Genomic DNA, 23216 nt, shown 5'->3' on the forward strand with positions numbered 1-23216 from the left:
GCAGAGAGGCTGCCTAAAATCATAATAAGGCCACAGACACCCCAAAACACACCACCAGACGTGGACTTTCCCACCAGAAAGACAAGATCCAGGTTCATCCACCAGAACACAGGCACTAGTCCCCTCCACCAGGAAGCCTACACAACCCACAGAACCAACCTTAGCCACTGGGGACAGACAGCAAAAACAACGGGAACTATGAACCTGCAGTCTGTGAAAAGGAGACCCCAAGTACAGTAAGTTAAGCAAAATGAGAAGACAGAGAAACACAGCAGCAGTTGAAGGAGCAAGATAAAAACCCACCAGACCTGACAAATGAAGAGGAAATAGGCAGTCTACCTGAAAAAGAATTCAGAATAATGATAGTAAAGATGATCCAAAATCTTGGAAATAGAGTGGAGAAAATACAAGAAACGTTTAACAAGGACCTAGAAGAACTAAAGAGAAAAGAAACAGTGATGAAAAACAAAATAAATGAAATGAAAAATTCTCTAGAAGGGACCACTTGCAGAATAACTCAGGCAGAAGAACAGATAAGTGACCTGGAAGATAAAATACTGGAAATAACTACTAAAGAGCAGAATAAAGAACAAAGAATAAAAAGAATTAAGGACACTCTCAGAGACCTCTGGAACAACATTAAACACACCAACATTCGAATTATAGGGGTTCCAGAAGAAGAAGAGAAAAAGAAAAGGACTGAGAAAATATTTGAAGAGATTATACTTGAAAACTTCCCTAATATGGGAAAGGAAATAGTTAATCAAGTCCAGGAAACACAGAGAGTCCCATACAGGATAAACCCAAGGAGAAACACACCAAGACACATATTAATCAAACTATCAAAAATTAAATACAAAAAACAAATATTAAAAGCAGCAAGGGAAAAACAACAAATAAAACACAAGGGAATTCCCATAAGGTTAACAGCTGATCTTTCAGTAGAAACTCTGCAAGCCAGAAGGGAGTGGCCGGAAATATTTAAAGTGATGAATGAGAAAACCCTACAAACAAGATTACTCTACCCAGCAAGGATCTCATTCAGATTTGACAGAGAAATTAAAACCTTTACAAACAAAAGCTAAAAGAATTCAGCACCACCAAACCAGCTTTACAACAAATGCTAAAGGAACTTCTCTACGCAGGAAACACAAGAGAAGGAAAAGACTTACAATAACAAACCCAAAACAATTCAGAAAACGGTAATAGGAACATACATATTGATAATTACCTTATATGTAAATGGATTAAATGCTGCAACCAAAAGACCTAGACTGACTGATTCGGATACAAAAACAAGACCCAAATATATGATGTCTGCAAGAGACCCACTTCTGACCTAGGGACACATACAGACTGAAAGTGAGGGGATGAAAAACATATTCCATGCAAACGGAAATCAAAAAAAAGCTGGAGTAGCAATTCTGATATCAGACAAAATAGACTTTAAAACAAAGACTATTACAAGAGACAAAAAAGGACACTACATAATGATCAGGGATCAATCCAAGAGGAAGATATAACAATTGTAAATATATATGCTCCCAACATAGGAGCACCTCAATACATAAGGCAAATACTAACAGCCAAAAAAGGGGAAGTCAACAGTAACACAATCATAGGGGACTTTAACACCCCACTTTCACCAATGGACAGATCATCCAAAATGAAAATAAATAAGGAAACACAAGCTTAAAATGATACATTAAACAAGTTGGACTTAAGTGATATTTATAGGACATTCCATCCAAAAATAACAGACTACACATTCTTCTCAATTGCTCATGGAACATTCTCCAGAATAGATCATATCTTGGGTCACAAATCAAGCCTGGTAAGTTTTAAAAAATTGAAATGATATCAAGTATCTTTTCCGACCACAGCGCTATGACACTAGATATCAATTACAGGAAAAAAATCTGTAAAAATTAAAAACACATGGAGGCTAAACAATACACTACTAAATAACCAAGAAATCACTGAAGAAATCAAAGAGGAAATAAAAAAATACCTAGAAACAAATGACAGTGAAAACACGACAACCCAAAACCTATGGGATGCAACAGAAGCAGTTCTAAGAGGGAAGTTTATAGCAATAAAATCCGACCTTAAGAGAAAAGAAAAATCTCAAATAAACAACCTAACCTTACACCTAAAGCAATTAGGGAAAGAAGAACAAAACCCCCCCAAAGTTAGCAGAAGGAAAGAAATAAAGATCAGATCAGAAATAAATGAAAAATAAATGAAGGAAACAATAGCTAAACAATAAAGCTAAAACCTGGTTCTTTGAGAAGGTAAACAAAATTGATAAACCATTAGCCAGACTCATGAAGAAAAAAAGGGAGAAGACTCAAATCAATAGAAATGAAAAAGAAGTAACAACTGACACTGCAGAAATACAAAGGATCCTGAGAGGTTACTACAAGCAACTCTATGCCAATAAAATGGACAACCTGGAAGAAATGGACAAATTCTTAGAAATGCACAACTTTCCGAGACTGAACCAGGAAGAAATAGAAAATATGAAGAGACCAAACACAAGCACTGAAATTGAAACTGTGATTAAAAATCTTACAACAAGCAGAAGCCCAGGACCAGATGGCTTCACAGGTGAATTCTATCAAACATTTAGAGAAGAGCTAACACCTATCCTTCTCAAACTCTTCCAAAATATAGCAGAGGGAGGAACACTCCCAAACTCGTTCTACAAGGCCACCATCACCCTGATACCAAAACCAGACAAAGATGTCACAAAGAAAGAAAACTACAGGCCAACATCACTAATGAACATAGATGCAAAAATCCTCAACCAAATGCTAGCAAAGAGAATCCAACAGGACATTAAAAGGATCGTACAGCATGATCGAGTGGGATTTATCCCAGAAATGCAAGGATTCTTCAATATACGCAAATCAATCAATGTGATATACTATATTAAGAAACTGAAGGAGAAAAACCATATAATCATCTCCACAGATTCAGAGAAAGCTTTTGACAAAATTCGACACCCATTTATGATAAAAACCCTCCAGAAAGTAGGCATAGAAGGAACTTTCCTCAACATAAGAAGGGTCATATATGACAGACCCACAGCCAACATCGTCTTCAATGGTGAAAAACTGAAACCATTTCCAGTAAAATCAGGAACAAGACAAGGTTGCCCACTCTCACCACTATTATTCAACATAGTTTTGGAAGTTTTAGCCACAGCAATTAGAGAAGAAAAAGAAATAAAAGGAATCCAAATTGGAAAAGAAGTAAAGCTGTCAGTGTTTGCAGATGACATGATACTATACATAGAGAATCCTAAAGATGCTACCAGAAAACTACTAGAGCTAATCAATGATTTGGTAAAGTAGCAGGATTCAAAATTAATGCACAAAAATCTCTTGCATTCCTATACACTAATGATGAAAAATCTGAAAGTGAAATTAAGAAAACACTCCCATTTACCATTGCAAAAGAAAGAATAAAATATCTAGGAATAGGGGCTGCCCTGGTGGCACAGTGGTTGAAAATCTGCCTGCTGATGCAGGGGACATGGGTTTGTGCCCTGGTCCAGGAGGATCCCACATGCCGCAGAGCGGCTAGGCCTGTGAGCCATGGCTGCTGAGCCTGCGCATCTGGAGCCTGTGCTCCACAGCGGGAAGGCTGCAACAGCGAGAGGCCCGTGTACCCCCCAAAAAAGAAAAAAATTTCTAGGAATAAACCTACCTAAGGAGACAAAAGACCTGTATGCAGAAAATTATAAGACACTGATGAAGGAAATTAAAGACAATGCAAATAGATGGAGAGATATACCATGTTCTTGGATTGGAAGAATCAACATTGTGAAAATGACTATACTACCCAAAGCAATCTACAGATTCAATGCATTCCCTATCAAATTATGAATGGCATTTTTCACAGAACTAGAACAAAAAATTTCACAATTTGTATGGAAACACAAAAGACCCCAAGTAGCCAGAGCAATTTGAGAAAGGTAAACGTAGCTGGAGGAATCAGGCTCCCTGACTTCAGAGTATACTACCAACCTACAGTAATCAAGACAGTATGGTACTGGCACCAAAACAGAAACATAGATCAATGGAACAGGATAGAAAGCCCAGAGATAAACCCATGCACATATGGTCACCTTACCTTTGATAAAGGAGGCAAGAATATACAGTGGAGAAAAGACAGCCTCTTCAATAGGGGGTTCTGGGAAAACTGGGCAGCTACATGTAAAAGAATGAAGCTAGCACACTCCCTAACACCATACACAAAAATGAACTCCAAGTGGATTAAAGACCTAAATATAAGACCAGACACTATCAAACTTTTAGAGGAAAACATAGGCAGAACACTCTATGACATAAATCACAACAACATCCTTTTTGACCCACCTCCTAGAGAAATGGAAATAAAAACAAAAATAAACAAATGAACCTAATGAAACTTAAAAGCTTTTGCACAGCAAAGGAAACCATAAAGAAGACGAAAATACAACCGTCCGAATGGGAGAAAATGTTTGCAAATGAAGCAACTGACAAAGGATTAATCTCCGAAATTTACAAGCAGCTCATGTTGCTCAATATCAAAAAAACAAAAAAAAATCCAAAAATGGGCAGAAGACCTAAATAGACATTTCTCCAAAGAAGATATACAGATGGCCAACAAACATATGAAAGAATGCTCAACATGATTAATCATTATAGAAATGCAAATCAAAACTACAATGAGATACATCTCACACCAGTCAGAATGGCCCTCATCAAAAAATCTAGAAACAATAAATGCTGGAGAGGGTGTGGAGAAAAGGGAACCCTCTTGACTGTTGTTGGGAATGTAAATTGATACAGCCAGTATGGAGAACAGTATGGAGGTTCCTTAAAAAACTAAAAATAGAACTACCATACGACCCAGCAATCCCACTACTTGGCATGTACCCCGAGAAAACCATAATTCAAAAAGAGTCATGTACCAATATGTTCACTGCAGCTCTATTTACAATAACCAGGACATAGAAGCAACCTAAGTGTCCATCAACAGATGAATGGATAAAGAAGATGTGTCACATATATACAACGGAATATTACTCAGCCATAAAAAGAAATGAAATTGAGTTATTTGTAGTGAGGTCATGGACCTAGAGTCTGTCATACAAAGTGAAATAAGTCAGAAAGAGAAAAACAAATACCATATGCTAACACATATATATGGAATCTAAAAAAAAAAAGAAAAAAACTGATCAGAAGAACCTAGGGGCAAGACAGGAATAAAGACGCAGACCTACTAGAGAATGGACTTGAGGATATGGGGAGGGGGCAAGGGTAAGCTGTGACAAAGTGAGAGAGTGGCATGGACATATATACACTACCAAATGTAAAATAGCTAGCTAGTGGGAAGCAGCTGCATAGCACAGGGAGATCAGCTCGGTGCTTTGTGACCACCTAGAGGGGTGGGATAGGGAGGAGGGGAGGGAGGGAGACGCAAGTGGGAAGAGATATGGGAACATATGTATGTATAACTGATTCACTTTGTTATAAAGCAGAAACACACCATTGTAAAGCAATTATACTCCCATAAAGATGTTTAAAAAAAAAGTTGAGAATTAGAATGATTTGGGGCTTCCCTGGTGGTGCAGTGGTTGAGAGTCTGCCTGCCAATACAGGGGATACGGGCTCGTGCTCCGGTTCGGGAAGATCCCACATGCCATGGAGTGGCTAGGCCCGTGAGCCATGGCCGCTGAGCCTGCGCATCCGGAGCCTGTGCTGCGCAACGGGAAAGGCCACAACAGTGAGGCCCACATACTGCAAAAAAAAAGAATTAGAATGATTTATAACTAAGATCTAATTTGTCCTTCAACAACAATCTTTCACACTTTTCCTGATGAAAGAAATAGACATAGAAAGAAAAGATTTTTAGAGAAGTTGGTTTTATTAAATATTGAGCCAAAGGGGAGGAAATTGTAAAATAATAATGGAGGCAGAATTCTTACAGAAAGAGGTGGGAAACTTCACAAAACTTTTGGTGTGAAATTCGGCCAGTGTGAATTAGTCCTGAGAAAGTTCAGATAACTACGAATTTAGTTTGTTTTAATCTAGAATTAAGACTTTTTCAGTCCTGTCTCATTAGTCCATAAGTAAGCTACAGTTATTTTTAGAGGTGATTGACCCTGGATTATAACAGAGGGAGGAGGAAGAAAGGGAGAAAGAAAGAAAGGAAAAGGTAGAAGTATCTTGACATGAAAAGGCCCAGAGTAAAATTTATGTACTAGAGCAAATGTTTTCAGTTCATATGAAACTGGGCCTTGCAAAAAAAAAGGTTTTTGCCAACATAGATGTCCAAGGACAAACTGACTTTTCTTTTCGCCAAGAGTCATTTTTGGTTTGGGGGAGGTCCGGGGGTTTTCTAAAAATTTACTTTTTATTAAGAAATTCTTACTCTTTTCAACTCAAAAAACCCCAGGTCAGTAAAGGGCAGGAATGTCCCCTGCCCATATGCTGGCCGTCACTGAAAATTCCTGGTCATAGGATTACATGGTAGTGCCATTAGATTTATAGCACAGCTAGAAGCCTGCTCATTACAATTGTGTCTAATGCTTAATTGAGGGAAGCCCATTCAAGTTCATTGCCCTTTAGGACCCTCAAGAAGTGATTTTTTTCATAGTTTTGTCCAGTTCTTATCACGCCACTTGCCAACTTAAGTCCTCGAAGCGTGCATTACTTCCATTAGTGCAAAATGTATAACTTTTGTGGACTGGCCAAGACAGTAACCCCATATTGCTACATCTTTATGGGCAGTTCATTACATTGAAGCAACTGAAAAATTAATTAAATTGTGATCTGTTAATCATTTAAACATGCCCTATATTATTTCTTCCTTTCCCTTTTTTTAAAAAAGGTGGCTGATTGAGTTCAGCATCAGTTGGGGATTCAGAGTAGTATACCACACACCAAAATGTGATGTTATTCACCAAGCTTTATTTTTGAGAACTAAATAATAATGTTTATATGATGATGATGGTATCTGGGCATTCACTAGAAATCTAATAAACTTCTTATTTAATAAGCATAGTCCATTTCCAGTCATAATTATCAAGATGTAAAGCCAGCTGAGATAACTAGGAAGCTTCACGTGATAATAAATGTTATTTAAATCGATTTACACGCCTTGAATTGAAATGAGAGCTACCATCTCAACAGTTAGAAGCATATTATGCTGCCTGAAACTGCCTCTAATCTGAGCTGCAGCAAATTTCTCTACATGCAGTAGCAAGATTATTCTTAGTCAAGAGAGTTTGAACAGATGAAGATAATCATATGCTTCTCCTAAATTAAATCTGTTAAGAGTGCATAAAAGTGAATCACTGTATCTTTAAGTCTTTATTTGTCTCCATTGTTTCAGTTCTATGAATTAGGACCAAAAAAATCACTGCTGTTTAAATCCCACTATCACTGTGATGTGCCTACAGCAAAGCTGTCAACACTTAGTAATATAATTGAAAGCATCCTGTCGTTTAGGAATAGTTTGGTAACTGGAAATTGTGAAGGAATAACCACATTGTTTGACACTTACTGCATTTAGCATAATGGCACCCTACATGAAAGGACTCTCAATAAATAATGACAGTGATTGACTTTGTCAAAACTCAGCGGAGCTCTAGTGCAGTGGACCAAGAGTTGTTGCACTTACAACGGTGTAGATATTTTTAGAGATGTGATGTTTCTTTCTTGTAATAATTTTCTTGGAGGGAAAAAGTATGTTATTGAGTATTAGATTATGAAATGCTTGCTTTTATGATATGAAACACATTTTAGTAATGGAAGGACATTTGTTTTATACCAAATCATGCCAAATTATGTTTTATAACTTATAGAGATACCCCAGTTCTTGGGGAAAATCTCCAAGACCAGCTGAGATATTCTTTTTAAACAGCTGTTGAGTTAACTCGGCAGCATTGGGTAATCAATATGAGCATAGACACTTGCTCTGGTTAATTGCTGCATCATTATGTTTGAAGCATTTCTTCAACTCAGAAATGGAGTTATGTTTGGGGCAGTAATAAGTGAGGTATTTAGATTGTCTATGAATACACATAGCCCCAATTGTCCCCTTACTAATATCTGAATGCCCTGGTATAATTAATTAACTCATGCATTATCCTGTTTGACTCTGAGCTCTTATTACTCACAATTTACAGATAAGAAAGTGAGGCATAAAGACGTTCAAAGTGATTAGCCTAAACTCTTATGAAATTACATTTAGAACATAGATCTTCTGAATCTTTGCCTATTGGGGTGCTCTTTCCATGATCACATTTTTCTCATACTAGAGTTATTGAGCAGTACCTGCTAATATTTATTGAATATTAACTATGTGTATAAGTACTTTATCTCATTTAACCATCAATCCTATGATGTAGGTACAATTGTTGTTTCCACATTACACATAAGAAACTGATGTTCTGATTAATTAACTTCCTTATTGTTGCATTTCTGGCAATGTCTATTGTATTTGAAATCCAGTCAATCTCAATCAAAAGTACAAAGATACTGTTTATCATGTTGGCATACCCATTGCTTTGAAATCAGTGCTTGGCATACTATTACATTTAAATGTATATTTTAATGGAATCTTAATATCAAGTAATAGTAGTGTAGATTAAGATATTTAGAAGGCACAGAAGTAAATAACTATTTATTAATTATTGATACTGTCTTGTTGAGAGTATATGAATATCGCAAAACCAGTCTAGGAGTTGGTACCTAGTCCTGCTTTCCCTGTGCAGAATTCCTTCTCTTGTGGAATTTCGCTTTTCCTGTCTGATTCCTAATCATTCCTTAGATCTCATCCTAAACAATAGTCCTTCAAAAATCTTGGTCAGGGGGCTTCCCTGGTGGCGCAGTGGTTGGGGGTCCGCCTGCCGATGCGGGGGGCACGGGTTCGTGCCCCGGTCCGGGAGGATCCCGCGTGCCGCGGAGCGGCTGGGCCCGTGAGCCGTGGCCGCTGGGCCTGCGCGTCCGGAGCCTGTGCTCCGCAGTGGGAGAGGCCACGGCAGTGAGAGGCCCGCATATCGCAAAAAAAAAAAAAAAAAAATCTTGGTCAGGGGTCCCTCCTGTGTACCCTCAAAAAATCCATGTAATAATTAGTTCTTCAATCACTTTTATCCTTCTAATTGGAAAAGTCTTGTTCAATAATTTATCTCCAGTCTAGGAAAATACCTGTCACATACCGCATGCGTAATTTGTTGAGTAAATTAATGACCTCAGTGACTTAAAATCTGCATCAAATGAATGTGTTTCAGGGAATAGAGGATTGCACATGGTAGTGGTTTCAAATTCTCGAGTAGCTGAATAGTGCTTTTCTGAGATCAGAGAAATTATATTAAATAATTGGAAGCCATTGATAAGTTTATGTGTGGGTGTAGATACTTTCTGCTTCTGCTTATGCCCAGATGAAAACACAAGAGGGGGCCTAATGGACTATCAGAGAATATGCCAAATTAGTGCTAGTTTGTTATTTTTGTCTCCATAAATCATATCCAGTGTGACACATTACGGTTTCATAATATTTAAAGACTTTTATTAGAAAATATATCACTAGGTATTTTGAATAAAAATGCAAGGAAATCTAGGGACTTCCCCAGTGGTCCAGTGGTTAAGACTACGCCCTTCCACTGCAGGGGGCACGGGTTTGATCCCCGGTTGGGGAACTAAGATCCCTCATGCTGCACGGCATGGCAAAAAATTTTAAAAAAAGGAAAGGAAATCTAAGTAGGCCTATATGGTCAGAAACCAGGGCAAAAAGCTGAAGGTAAAGTGAAAGAAGACCAAGTGAAACAGCACGGGACAGTTCTCTATTGGTAGTGATAAGAAACTGCAGATTAGAATCTCATTCAGTGAAATGCCAAACTGACATTTGACAAAGCGTTGCACAATAGCGTCTTCCAGTGAAGAGGGCTCTGTGAGTCCTTGACCGAAAGAATATGGTCGAGATGATATTGCTACTGCTCTTGGGAAACACCTACAGGTGCAAGCAACCCCTGGAAAAACTCTGATTGAGAAGAACCGAGGGCAGGAGCCCAGCACCGCTTGTCAGCCATGCAACTGAGCCATTTTGGAGGTGAATGCTTTGGTCCCTAGTTGAGCCATTCAACTGACCACGTATGGAGCAGAATGGAACTGGCTCACCAAGCCCTACCCAGCCTAGTGATCAAGCTTTTATTAAAATGTGGGCAAGATTTTCCAACAAGAGCAACGACTTCAGATATTTCATGTTACAAAATAAGGAAAGATCCATGTTTTTGTGATTAACAAATTTTGTAAAAAATGGATACTCTTTCACAAAAATGCAGTACTCTTAAGGCATGCTAAATATGAGAGTTAAGTACTTATGTAGGGGGCCAGGATCCTTAGGAAACAGTTCTGTGGTCACCCCAACACGTGAACAGATAATCACCTTAGGTTTCGAAGCTCTATAGAGTATAGATAGCATTAACGGATTTTCACTGGGAATCAAGTTTGGTTTGTGCATGTGAAAGTGCTACGTAAATAACCCAGTTCGGGGCTTCCCTGGTGGTGCAGTGCTTGAGAGTCTGCCTGCCGATGCAGGAGACGCGGGTTCGTGCCCCGTTTCGGGAGGATCCCGCATGCCGCGGAGCGGCTGGGCCCGTGAGCCATGGCCGCTGGGCCTGCGCGTCCGGAGCCTGTGCTCCGCAAATGGGAGAGGCCACAACAGTGAGAGGCCCGCATAACGCAAGGAAAAAAAAATAAAAATAAAATAACCCAGTTCTTTACTAATGCAAGAAGATGGCAGTGCTGTTACTTTTATTGTGATCATTATTTTCCTGCTGGTTAACTGGAATTCACCTAATCATTTCTTCCCTCTTCTGCTTCCTTCTGTCCTCTATAAAATAGTTTCAAAAGAAGGGATAATTGGGCTTCCCTGGTGGCACAGTGGTTGAGAGTCCGCCTGCCGATGCAGGGGACATGGGTTCATGCCCGGTCCGGGAGGATCCCACATGCCGCGGAGCGGCGAGGCCCGTGAGCCATGGCCGCTGAGCCTGCACATCCGGAGCCTGTGCTCTGCAACAAGAGAGGCCACAGCAGTGAGAGGCCCGCGTACCGCAAAAAAAAAAAAAAAAAAAAAAAAAAAAAAAGAAGGGTTAATTATTATTACTATACTATCAAAATTGGGAAGCAAAATATTAACAAGGACTGGACTAGGAGTCTTCTTCAGGTCTTTTTTTTTTTTTTTAAGTTACAATTCATGTCCTAATAACTCTTTTTCCATTAAAACATTTGCAGAAACAGTTTGGCTAATATATGAACACTGGGTCCCTTTATGTAGTCTGTAGTATTCTATTTTTCTATGTATTTAACTGTATTGAGACTTGCAGTTGGGCGTTCAGAGGTAAAAGTCTGTAAAATATTCATGCGTTAAGAAATCACAGGAAATAAATTCAAGTTATAGAAGTATATACATTAAGTAAAGCACAAATGTGTTTGTTTATAAAATGTACTTGAAATTTAATTTGCCAAAATAAATACATACTCTCTGGTTACATTCATCATTTACCTCTTTATATCTCCTTGGCCATAAGATTATATTCTCTACTTAAAAGTTTAAAGGAATGACTCTAGGGGAATGGTCAAATAGTCACATATTTCAACTAGAAAGTATGTTTATGTAAAAATAAGTAAAAAATAGCCCAGGCACTTGGCAACTGAAGTCACATTGAATTATCATTTCTTAAACTTTCATATTATGTAAGGTCTTTCTCCTCATCTATAAAAATAAGTGTGTCAGGGACAGACATGAAAGTGACCCCCAGTAATCTCCCACCTCCTGGTGTCCATGCTTTTGTGAAATCCCTTCCTCTTGAATGTAGGTGGTTCTGGTGATTTCCTTCTAACGAAGAGAATATGGCAAAAGTGATGAGATATCTACCACTTCCCTGATCATGTTATATAAGACTCCCCTTTATTACATCTTAGAAGACTGCATCTTAGGGACCTAAGCAGATATTCTGCTGGCCTGTGAAGTAAGCAACCACGTTTAGGAAGCCCACGTGGCGAGGAGCAGTAGGAGGCCTCCAGCAGGCAGCAGAAAGCAGTGGCAAGACCTCTGAGGACCCATCCTTCGTCTCCAAACAGAATAAGCCCCGCTTTACTCCTTTTATACTTTGGATTCTATACACAACTCATTGGAGTAAAGTTCTGCTTTAAAAGAAAACACAACTTTGAAAACCACAGATCTTTCAGTTTTATAGTTTTACAGATGAGAAGAGTAAAGCCTGATTCAATTAATGTATTTCTGAGTATTCACCATGTTTACATACAGCATTTTGCTACCCACATCAAAGCACATAGATATAAGTAGGACATGGTTCTTCACTTTAAGAATTCTGTAACTCGATGGTGAATGTTAGCAACCAGTTCAAAGCCACAGAACTGATTATTCTTTTGTTTTGATTGACAGTGGCTTGGATTATCCTATAATAAAAGTTATAGACTATTGCCTCCAAAGCCTATAAGGAGAAACTACTGAAGAGGTAAAGATGGTTTTAAAAAAAAATTTTTTTTCATAGTTTCATTACATGGATTGTTTTTTAAACCGTATTGGCTGTGGTCCCTAATTGTCCCCCCCCACTTTATCACATCCGGGTGCTGAATGGTAAATATAGAAATGGTTAACATTTGTTGAGAACCTACTGTGTGCCTGGCATTGGCCTAACTTTTATATTTAATCCTTGCAATACCCGTTCTGGTATTACTCCATTTGTCCTGGGTTAGCTGTTCCCTGAGTGGTTAAGAGAACTTCCAAAGTTGCAGAACTACTGAGAGACAGGGCCTCAGTAAGTACTTGTTGAATAAGGAGTGGAATAAGATTCAGTTCCCTGTTTTAAATTACGGAACAATTTACACTCAATAAAGTGCACAGAATTTAAGGGTTCAGTTCTATGAGCTTTGACAGTTATGCACACCCATGTAACTACTACCCCAATCAAAATACAGAACATTTCCAAAAAATGTCCTGATGCCTCCTTCCAGTCAATACCTCCAGTCAAGACAATCAGCTTCTGATTTCTATCACCATAGATTAGTTGTTTTGCCAAAGTTTAGTATTATGAGCCTTTTTAAAAATTGTAGCCATCATACTGGCTAAGATGCGAAACCAAGTAAAATTGTATTTTGTTATTTTAATTTGCATTTTCCTGATTATTAATGATGTTGACTATCTTTTTATATGATTATTGGCCATGTTTATGTCTCCTTTTATAAAGTCTTTTGCTTATTTTGAATTGGGGTGCTTGTCTGTATGGTGCTATTTTTAAAGTTCTTTATATAGTCTAAAGATGAATTATTTCACAGATATACGTATTATAAATATTTTCTCCAGTCTGTGGCTTGCATATTCATGTTTAACAGTGTCTTTTGATGAGTGGAAATTTTTTTAATTTTCATTGAAGTTCAATTTATAAATTTCTTCATTTATGGTTAGAGCTTTGTGTGTCCTTATAAAAAAAAATTGTCTGTTCCAAGGTTGTAAAGATGTTCTCATTTGTTTTCTTCTAGAAACTGTATGGAGTGAGGAAGGGATTTAGATCTCGAAATTCCATTGTTCAAGCACCATTTGATACAGATTCAACTTCCCTCAGAGAATTTCCTTGGCAACTTCTCAGTTCGTTTTTTCCCAATACACTTTACTGAGAAATAGTTTGTGTAAAATAGACCGCCTCCATTTAAAGGGTACAATTTGAAGAGTTCTGACAAGTATATAATCCCACAAAACCACCATCACAATCAAGATAGAGAACACTTCCATAACCCCTATATTAGTTTGCTAGAGGTGCCATAATAAAGTACCACCACCTGGGTGGTTTAAGCAACAGAATTTTATTCACTCACAATTCTGGAGGCTAGAAGTCTGAGACTAAATTGTCAGCAAGGTTGGTGTCTATTGAGACCTCTTGCCTTGGCTTATAGATGGTTGTCTTCTTCTGTGCCTTCATGTGATCTTTTCTCTGTGCATGTCTGTGTCCCAATCCCATCTGTTAAGGACATCTTTTAAGGACACCAGTCACATTGAATTAGGGTCCACCATAATGACCTCATTTTAACCTAATTACCTCTTCAAAAACCCTATCTCCAAAACAGTCGTATTCTGAAGAGGGTTAAGACTTTAACATATGCAGTTTTAGAGGACACAACTCAGCCCATAACACCCCCAAAAGATTCTTCATGCTCTTATGTAGCCCATTCCACCCTCTGCCCCCACCCGAAAGCTACCACTGATCTGTTTTTGCCACTATAGATTTGTTTGCATTTTATATAAGCAGAATCATGCATATATTCTATTCCATATTTGGCTTCCTTCCCTCACATAATTTTGAGAATCATCCATGGTGTTGCATTTATAAGTAACATAATACTGTTGATTATTGAGTAGTATTCCATTGGATGGATATACCACATTTTGTTTATCCATTCTTATTTTGGGTGGTCTCCAGTTGGTGGCTATTATGAATAAAACTGTTGTGAGCATTTGTATACAATTCTTTTTGTGGACTCGTTTTCATTTATCTTAGTCAATTATCTAGGAGTGGAATGGCCAAGCCATGTGTTAGTTGTATGTTTAATTTTTTTTTAATGCCTAATAGATTTCCAAACTGGCTGTGTCATTTTATATTTGTACCAGCAGTATATGTGTATTCATTTGCTTTATATCTGACCAATATTTGGTATGAATATTCCTTTTTAATTTTATTCATTTGAATGGGCATGCTCAGTTAATTTACAACCTCAGTCTTTGTGGCTAGTCCATAAAACCTATAAGAAAAATGATTCTTCTCTCTTTTGTAAACTGTAAGAATACAGAGTTGAAGAGCTGTTTAATAGAGTTGTTGGTAGATACGTATTGATTCAAAGGACTTTTCCCTATTATTTTCCCTGCTTGCTATTAAATGATTGCATTATTGAGCCTCTGCTATAATCACAGCACCATGCTTAGCTTTATTAGAAGCATAGATCTTCAAATCAAATGGAGGAAGATGCAGAACAAGGTTACTATATGACTGATGGAAATATCAATCATGCTTTAAGAGAGTTATAAGCAGCATGCTCTGGAAAGTGAATGACCCCTGGGGAATGGTTGGGTAATGTGGAAACTGAGAAAAAGGAAGAAATGAAAAACCCACTGGGTTAAGTCCGGTCCCTTGAAATTGGCATCTTATTGCTTATCTATCTACAAAATTAAACATAATCGTACTTGGGGAGTTCTATTTTGAGAAATAAGAAATCCTGCTTTCAACAGTTGCCAGTTTTAAATAAGTCAACATGTGCCAGGTACTGTGCAAAAGTCTTACAGGTGTTATTTCACTTAATCTTCATGAAATCCCTGTGAAGGAGCTAATTAATCCCTCACTTTTCAGATGAGGAACCCTAAGTTTAGAAAGGCAAAATGAAACTTGCTCAAGAGCATATAGCTAATAATTGGTGGAATTGGGATTCAACAGGTTTGTGAACTTTGACTCTCCTTCTCTGTATCATTTTATTGCAGACAGAGAGGAAAAGTTAGGAGGGTGGAGGGAAGCCTCTGAGTGTAGCTGTGTTAAAGACAGTTTTGCTATCCTTGTATTATGTCAGTAGTATAATTTTCAAAATAATTTTAGTCCCTTAAATTTAATTATTCGACTTAGATGTTTGTGGACTCATTCAAGAGGCTTTTTTTTTTTTTTTTTGCGGTACGCGGGCTTCTCACTGTTGTGGCCTCTCCCGTTGCGGAGCACAGGCTCCGGACGCGCAGGCTCAGCGGCCATGGCTCATGGGCCCAGCCGCTCCGCGGCATGTGGGATCCTCCCGGACCGGGGCACGAACCCGCGTCCCCTGCATCGGCAGGCAGACTCCCAACCGCTGCACCACCAGGGAAGCCTCAAGAGGCTATTTTATTTTATTTTATTTTTTATTTTTTTTTGCGGTACGCGGGCTTCTCACTGTTGTGGCCTCTCCCGTTGCGGAGCACAGGCTCCGGACGCGCAGGCTCAGCGGCCATGGCTCATGGGCCCAGCCGCTCCGCGGCATGTGGGATCCTCCCGGACCGGGGCACGAACCCGTGTCCCCTGCATCGACAGGCGGACTCTCAACCACTGCGCCACCAGGGAAGCCCCAAGAGGCTATTTTAAATGCAACACAGTTGATGATAACCTGAGATAATTCGTAAAAGTGTAGTAAAAATACTATTAAAATTACCCTTTTCAAAACCTGTAAAAGCCAATACTTTGTAGAAACATTTTGTAAAACATAATGCATAATTTGTTTAGGGGAGCAGTGTATATGCCCACCCATGAAGAACAGATTATAGAATTGATTTAGGTAATTCAGGAAAAAACCACACCTTTGCTTACTGCCTGTCTGAAGCTTGTCAGAGTGATGTTCGGATAAGAATTAGTTAAGTACTGCAATTTTCCACTTGATTGGACTTGACAAGACATAGCCAACAGGACTTGTGGATTTGTTCTGGAATTCTTAAGAATAAATATTATTTTAAGACTCATATTTGATAGATTTTCATCACTGTTTATTATGCCACTGAGTCATTTTTCTGAACTTCTGATTTACATGCATCATATAAATGTATTTAAATAATATTCTGCTTCATGATTTTCAGCTGGTGGTAACATTAATCAAGACAAATCCCCAAATGTTGTAATTTTCCACTCTCTTACTGATTCAAACAACTTGAATCACTGGATTCTATCAATGCCTTCTCAGATTTCACAGGTCAACAGTACTAAGGTTTTAATTGAAGTAATTTCTCACTTGAGACCCAGAATGCAGCTACTCGTACAAATGAATAAGATTATATGGTGGCCAAAATGCTGCTACAATATTTTTGAGTACTTTTCAATATGAACTTGGAAAATTTTATTTACTATCAAGGATTGGCAAACTTTTTCCATGAAGGGCCAGATAGTAAATATTTTAGGCTTATTGAGCCACAGCTCAATTTTGCCCTTGCTGTGCAGAAGCAGCATAGACAATACATAAATGAACAACCATGGCCGTGTCCAATAAATTTCATTGTGCACATGGAAATGTGAATATCATTTACTTTTCTGTGCCACCAAATGCTCTTCTTTTTATGCTTTTCAACCATTTAAAAATGTAAAACCATTCTTAGGTTGTGGCCGTACAAAGGCAAACCCTAGGCTGGATTTGGCCAACAAGGCCATTGTTTGCTGACTCCTGATATAGATGCTCAAATAATTTATGTATTTTTCTTGGTTGTAACTACTACTGGACAAAAAGGAGAAAGTTTTCTAAAAAGCAGCCACAGGATTCTTTATTAAGACATGTATTTCACACTGTTCTGACATTTTTTTTTTCTGATGTCTTTCTCCAATTCTATACCTTTGAGAGATGAAATACATTTTTTTTTTGTATTCTTTCCTTGATGCATTCTAATTCATAGCTCCCTTGTGCTGCCATGTGATTTGCAGTCCTTGTTAATCTTGTGGTCTTGACACCTTTCTTACTCCTATATAAAGCCCGTTAATTATAAATGCTTTACCCATGCAACTATTAAAACAATGTATGCAATGAATAACCAATTGACATTTTATATTTTCTAGAACTAGAAAGGAGCAAAGTTAAAACTGCTTTCTAATGGCAGAAATTAACTGGGAAATTTGTTTCTATTTTCAGGATGGTTATAGCAATAGCATTCAATACTAATAGTTTGAGTAGTGTGGATAAACTAGCACATATATTTTATTATGTTGAAGTCTCATATCCAACGGAGTTCTATTCAGTTTTATTACCTGTATGTTTTGTTATGGTCTGAGATCAAGAAGAAAATTGTGAATGAATTCTCTATAATTTCCTTGTACAACACAAGGTTTTGTCAGATAAAGTAGTACTTATGTGACAATTATAGGAATTGTTACATAAATGTTTTTGTTGCTTTTTGGGCCCTGAAAAATTAACACATGAAAAATTCATATCTGTGATATGCACAGAAAGTTTCATTGCATTCTATGTTTCTCAGCTGGGGATCTGACCTTTCTATCTAGAAGATTTTTAGGATCTTCTGCTTATTAAATTGTAACTTTCTCCCTGTTTGCTGCTCCAGGTCTCACTCTCCTTTCCCTCCCGCCTCCTGTTTCTCGAGCCTTTGGGCTCCTTGTGGGCCTGCACGGCACAGAGGCCCCCTCCTCTGCTGCAGCCTATTGCAGATTTCCAGAAAAGTGTGGAACTCTCTTCTCAACCAAATTTCTGCCTTCTGTTTTTCTTAGCATTATGGCTTTACACGTTGCTAGTTATTAACTGTAATTCTCACGGGGCCTCAGGAAGGAGAGGAGATACAGGTGCCTCTGCGCAGCCTGCCAACTGCACCCAGTGGTCCTCCAGGTGTGCCTCCCCGTGCTGCACTGCTGCCCCCAAATAGTCCTTTTGAGTGAGACTTGCATGTGTGTTTTCATTTAAAAGTTATCAACTGAAATTGCAATGAACTTAAGAAAATTATTTAAATTTTTAAACAATTAACTATAACTGCAGTGGGGAAACTACTACATGTACATGTGATACATGTTTGGAGCAAATATGCCAAATATCATCTTAGTACATTGATGAAAATGACTTACCAGATCCCCCAAAAGGGTCCTGAGAACCCCCAGGGTCTATGTATCTTACTTTGAAAATCTTTGGATTACATATTACTTTCATTATCGTTTTATAGCATAAATAGATTTTAGAAAATGTATTAGGGAATACATTTGAATTACAGTTTGTGCACCAAGTATATGCTGTTTTTTTTCTCAAAGGGTCCTTCTCGCTGGGAAGATGTCTTAATCCCAAACCGGATGAGTGGTGAATGCCAGTCTCCAAACTGCCCTGGGACTAGAGCAGTAAGTACTGGTCAAATCTGTTCTTTCATTATGGCATCTCCAGTGTTTACTAGGAAATGAGATTAGAGACAAAACACGAATTGATTCTTCCCATCCACTTTTATATTTACAAAAAGTGTTATAAGATTCAAAAGTGTTCATAATATTCACCAAAAATTCTGCCTGTATCATTGCCTTCCAGTGTCACTTTCCTAGAGACTTAACCACTTTGGGTGATTATGTTGAAACATGACAATTTAAATTCCTCACAAGGTGATATTCATGGAATATAAAGAAGATCCTGTTCAGAGTCTGACAAAAGAAAATAACGAAGCTATAATGTTCATCTTTTTGCTAATGCTGTGATATTTTACATTTACATTCCATATCATTCAAAATGGCTCTTTCTACCTTTCTTAGCAGTTTTCTGACATAGTGGGCTGTTAGAAAACTTAGAATGAATGACCAGCTGTAAATGGAATCCCCATCCTCTGTTCTCTGCAATCCATTTTGTCTTTGCAAACATACACCCTATGTTTCATATAGAGAAGGTATTTCTGGAATGAGAGCCTAAGCACTGAAGTTATTTTTTAAATAATTTTATTATTATGGTCATGTTTATAATTTGTGTATTATACTTTTTACTTTGAAAATCCTTGGGTCCATCATAATCTGATTATATATATTTCTGAGCTGTAAATACTCTTACGGCACCAACACAAATGTCAAGTTAGTTCACAAACTGTCACAGCCAGCTGGCAGTTAATATCTTCTCTAAGGAACAAAGTCTGTCAACAGCAACAGGTAGAGTGTTTGAGCTAGGATCATTAGATATGTCTTCTCTCTCCAATCTGCTGGATGATTGCAAGGCTACAAAGACAGCAGTGAGCAGCAGTAATGATCACTCTCCATCAAATGGGACTAGGGACACTGAACAGCTCTTTATTAATGCAAATCCTGAAGAAAAATAATGACTTGTGCATCACTCACCAATATTGAGGCACAATACAGTCTTGCAAGTTTGCTATTGGGATGAAATTAAAGTATACATACTTTGTAGGACAGATTTCTTAAGTATAATTGTATTTGCGTGTATATATGTGGATGTAGTATGCATATATTATAGTATACATGCCATGTAGATATAATTACATTTAATAAGAGTTTAAATCCTCTGGTGCATGTCACATTGTGATCTCCATATCATCTTTACAGCAATGTGAGCTCCTCTGAAAATCTACTTCAGTCATTGACAGTCTGACTGCCTCTGTGTACCTTCATATTAATTGGGAGGATTCAGCATAGCAGGATAGACAATCTTGCATCTTTAAGGATTTAGCTTCAAATTGGTCACAGGGCTACTGTGTTGCTAGGGCTGAGAATCACGACCTTTGCTTGTTGAATATTCATCTCGCCTATTTATCAGTATACAGAGCTTCGTTTAAATCAGTTTATACTGAAGCTTTATTTCGGACAGCATGGTGAACTGACACCCTAAAAAATCCTTGTAGTGCGCACTATATAAAAGTAGTGAATTGAATTCCAAACACATATTTTTAAAGAACAGCTGAGCTGACAACATAGTAAGGAAAAGGTCATATGCCAAAAAGTAAGAGAAGGCTAGACTCCAGAAAGGAAACTGTGTAAGCTAAAGCCACTCACCACCGGGGGCTACAGCCTCAGACCAGGCAAACGCTGGAGACTGCTGGTGAGTTTAGGGCCTCATCGAGGTGGAAAGTGAAACCATAGAATTCTACATGAAGAACCTCCTGGAAAACAAGATTTCCTCCTGGGATCAAGTGGAGAGAGGAAGGTGCTGGGGATAGTTGCCTATTTTGTTTTCATTCTAGGTAGAAATATTACTCCTAAGAATTTATAAGCACAGACCCATATTTACCTGAGTTTGGGGCTAAATTTTACTCTTTTTGTGTACACTTATATAAAGTCCTGAGTCTAGAATGTTGTTTAGGGTGGCCATGAGTTGGCAGTGCCAGGAACTGGTCTGAGACTAACCCACATCCTCCCAAGGAGACCTGTGCTCTCAAATGAGTCCTAAAATAATTCCCTCAGATAAGTTTCACAGAGCATGACCTAACAATCAGAAAAATCACAGATGGAAGCATGCCATCATGAATGAGAGCGAGCAGAGTTCACACCTGGAAAGAACATAGAGATTAAAGTTGCCTGGGAAAGACTATAGGTATGCTTAATGTGTTTAAAAAAATGAAAGCGCACATATGATTAAAAAACAAAAGACTATCAGAAATATCCAGTCAGATTAAAAGATTAAATACACACACACAAACATGCATGCCCACATGTGCATACATGCACACAATAACACGAGAAATTCTAGAATTAAAAACTAAAATAATTGACACGAAATTGACTAAATGGGCTAAACAGCAGGTAAGTAGGTGAAAGAGCAAATTCTTGGATCAGAAATTTGCCTTTTGATAAAGTTACTCAGAATGCAGGCAGAAAATATGACAGATTTAAAATATAAAAGAGAAGTTAAACAATATGGTGGATAAAGTTAGATGTCCAGAGGAAAATAATAGAATAGTGGAAAGGTAATGTTTTAAAAGATAATGAAGCAGAGCTTTCCACAATTTTTAAGACTCAAGAATCCCAAGGAGTAGGAATAAAATGAAAGCCTCACCTAAATCGATCACTGAAATTGCAGAACAGAAAGATTCTAAAAGCAACAGAATGAAGAAGACTGGTTACTACACAGGAGAAACAATCGATAGTTATTAAACCAACAGCAACATCAGAAGGCAGACGACACAGGAACAATATCTTCAAAATGCTGAAAGAAAATAAATGCTAAAGTAAAATTGTATTTAAGAAAAACTTTTAAAAGACAGGATCAACAACCAAAAAGATATTTCCAGGTAAACAGAAACTCAGGGAATTAACTTCCATTTAAAGCTTTCAAATATTTTTAAGTTAAATTATTTCAGAAAGAAAGAAAATGATCCCAGAAGGAAAGCCTGAAATGCGGAAGGAATGATTGGAAAAAATATAGAGAAACCTAAACAAAATATAACAATCAGTATGATAATATTTGATTAATAGAAAGATATGTAAAGATAAATAAAGTTTCTGGACAATATTGCATATAAGCATCGAACATAAAGTTAAAGCATTCTAGGATCTTTGTACTTTTCACCAGAAAGGAAAGACAATGACTAAAATTAAACTTGTTTTTGGTACATGAATGTTCATAGCAGCTTTGTTTGTAACAGTGCACACTGGAAATAACCCACATGTCCAACAACAGGTGAGTGTGTAGACAAACTGGAAGAGCCGTACAGTGGTTTACTGCTCAGTGATAAAAAGGAAGTCACTGTTGACACACGCTTCAACCCGGATGGTCCACAAAATAATTATGCTAGTGAGAGAAGCCAAACAAAAAAAGGAGATGCTGCGTGATCCCAGTTATGTGAAATTCTAGAAAACACAAACAATCTACAGTGATAGAAAATAGATCAGTAGTTGCCTAAGGACTGGGTAGAGACAAGTAGAGCATGAGGATGGGACTAAAAAGGGCCCGAGGAATCTTTGGGGATGAGAAATTGTTCAGTATCTTAATTGTGGTGTTGGCTTCATGGATGTATATGTATGTCAAAACGTAGGCTATTTATCCATGTGCAGTTTATTTGATGTTAATGTTACCCCAGTAAAGCTATAAAATAACAATGCCAACATTTTATACAATTAGGAGATTTCACATAAAAATTGAAACCTCAAGCTCATCCTGAAAAGCCATAAGGTCAGGCAGCTCTGTGTTGGCCTCTCAGCCAGAGTTCCTCACCGCTGTGCACTCCTCAGCTGGCTGCCGAGGTGTGTTAGTGAACTTGACGGCTTTCCTCTGGTGTGTCATTCTGAGGACACCTCACACTCCCGACACATTTGGGGTTCTTCTCCCTTGTGAATTGTCTGGTGGTAAATAGGCTGCTTCTCCTCAAAGGCCTTTCTGAACACCATGAGTTTATAGGCTCAGGGCTGGGTCTCATGTGCCTTGGCCTGGTTCAAGTCCTTGCTGTCCAGTGCCCAGGCTTCCTTACCATGCCCCTGCTGGGGGACCACATGGGGTTGGGGGCCTCAAGTCCCGGGAAGGGCAGGAGTGCAAAGTCGTCCAGTGCACAGCATGGTAGATGCCCCTCAGGGCGTTGTCACAGAGCCCCTCTTCTCCCAGGAGGGGCTCACAACCACACCCTGCAAGGTCATGGGTCCCATGCCAGGTTCAGCACCTCCAAGTTCAGATGACTTCATCTGAACCATGACCTGGGGGCCTCCTCAGAAGCTGCCCCGTATAACCCACTGGGAAGCAATTCCT

The 23216-nt window shown here is 38.3% G+C and overlaps 1 protein-coding gene across 1 annotated transcript in view; it reads left to right on the plus strand.

Moving 5' to 3' along the window:
- The window catches only part of PRKN (parkin RBR E3 ubiquitin protein ligase), a 767911-nt gene that overhangs the window by 126285 nt on the left and 618410 nt on the right, over positions 1 to 23216 (plus strand). The window contains exon 2 of the mRNA XM_007457572.1: positions 18809 to 18892. Within this exon, the coding sequence (XP_007457634.1) occupies positions 18848 to 18892 (45 nt within the window). The 5' untranslated portion in view covers positions 18809 to 18847. The remainder of the gene's footprint in view (positions 1 to 18808; positions 18893 to 23216) is intronic.

Source organism: Lipotes vexillifer, unplaced genomic scaffold (assembly GCF_000442215.2).
Source record: "Lipotes vexillifer unplaced genomic scaffold, Lipotes_vexillifer_v1.1 scaffold1055, whole genome shotgun sequence".
In the NCBI taxonomy this organism is placed as follows: domain Eukaryota; kingdom Metazoa; phylum Chordata; class Mammalia; order Artiodactyla; family Lipotidae; genus Lipotes; species Lipotes vexillifer.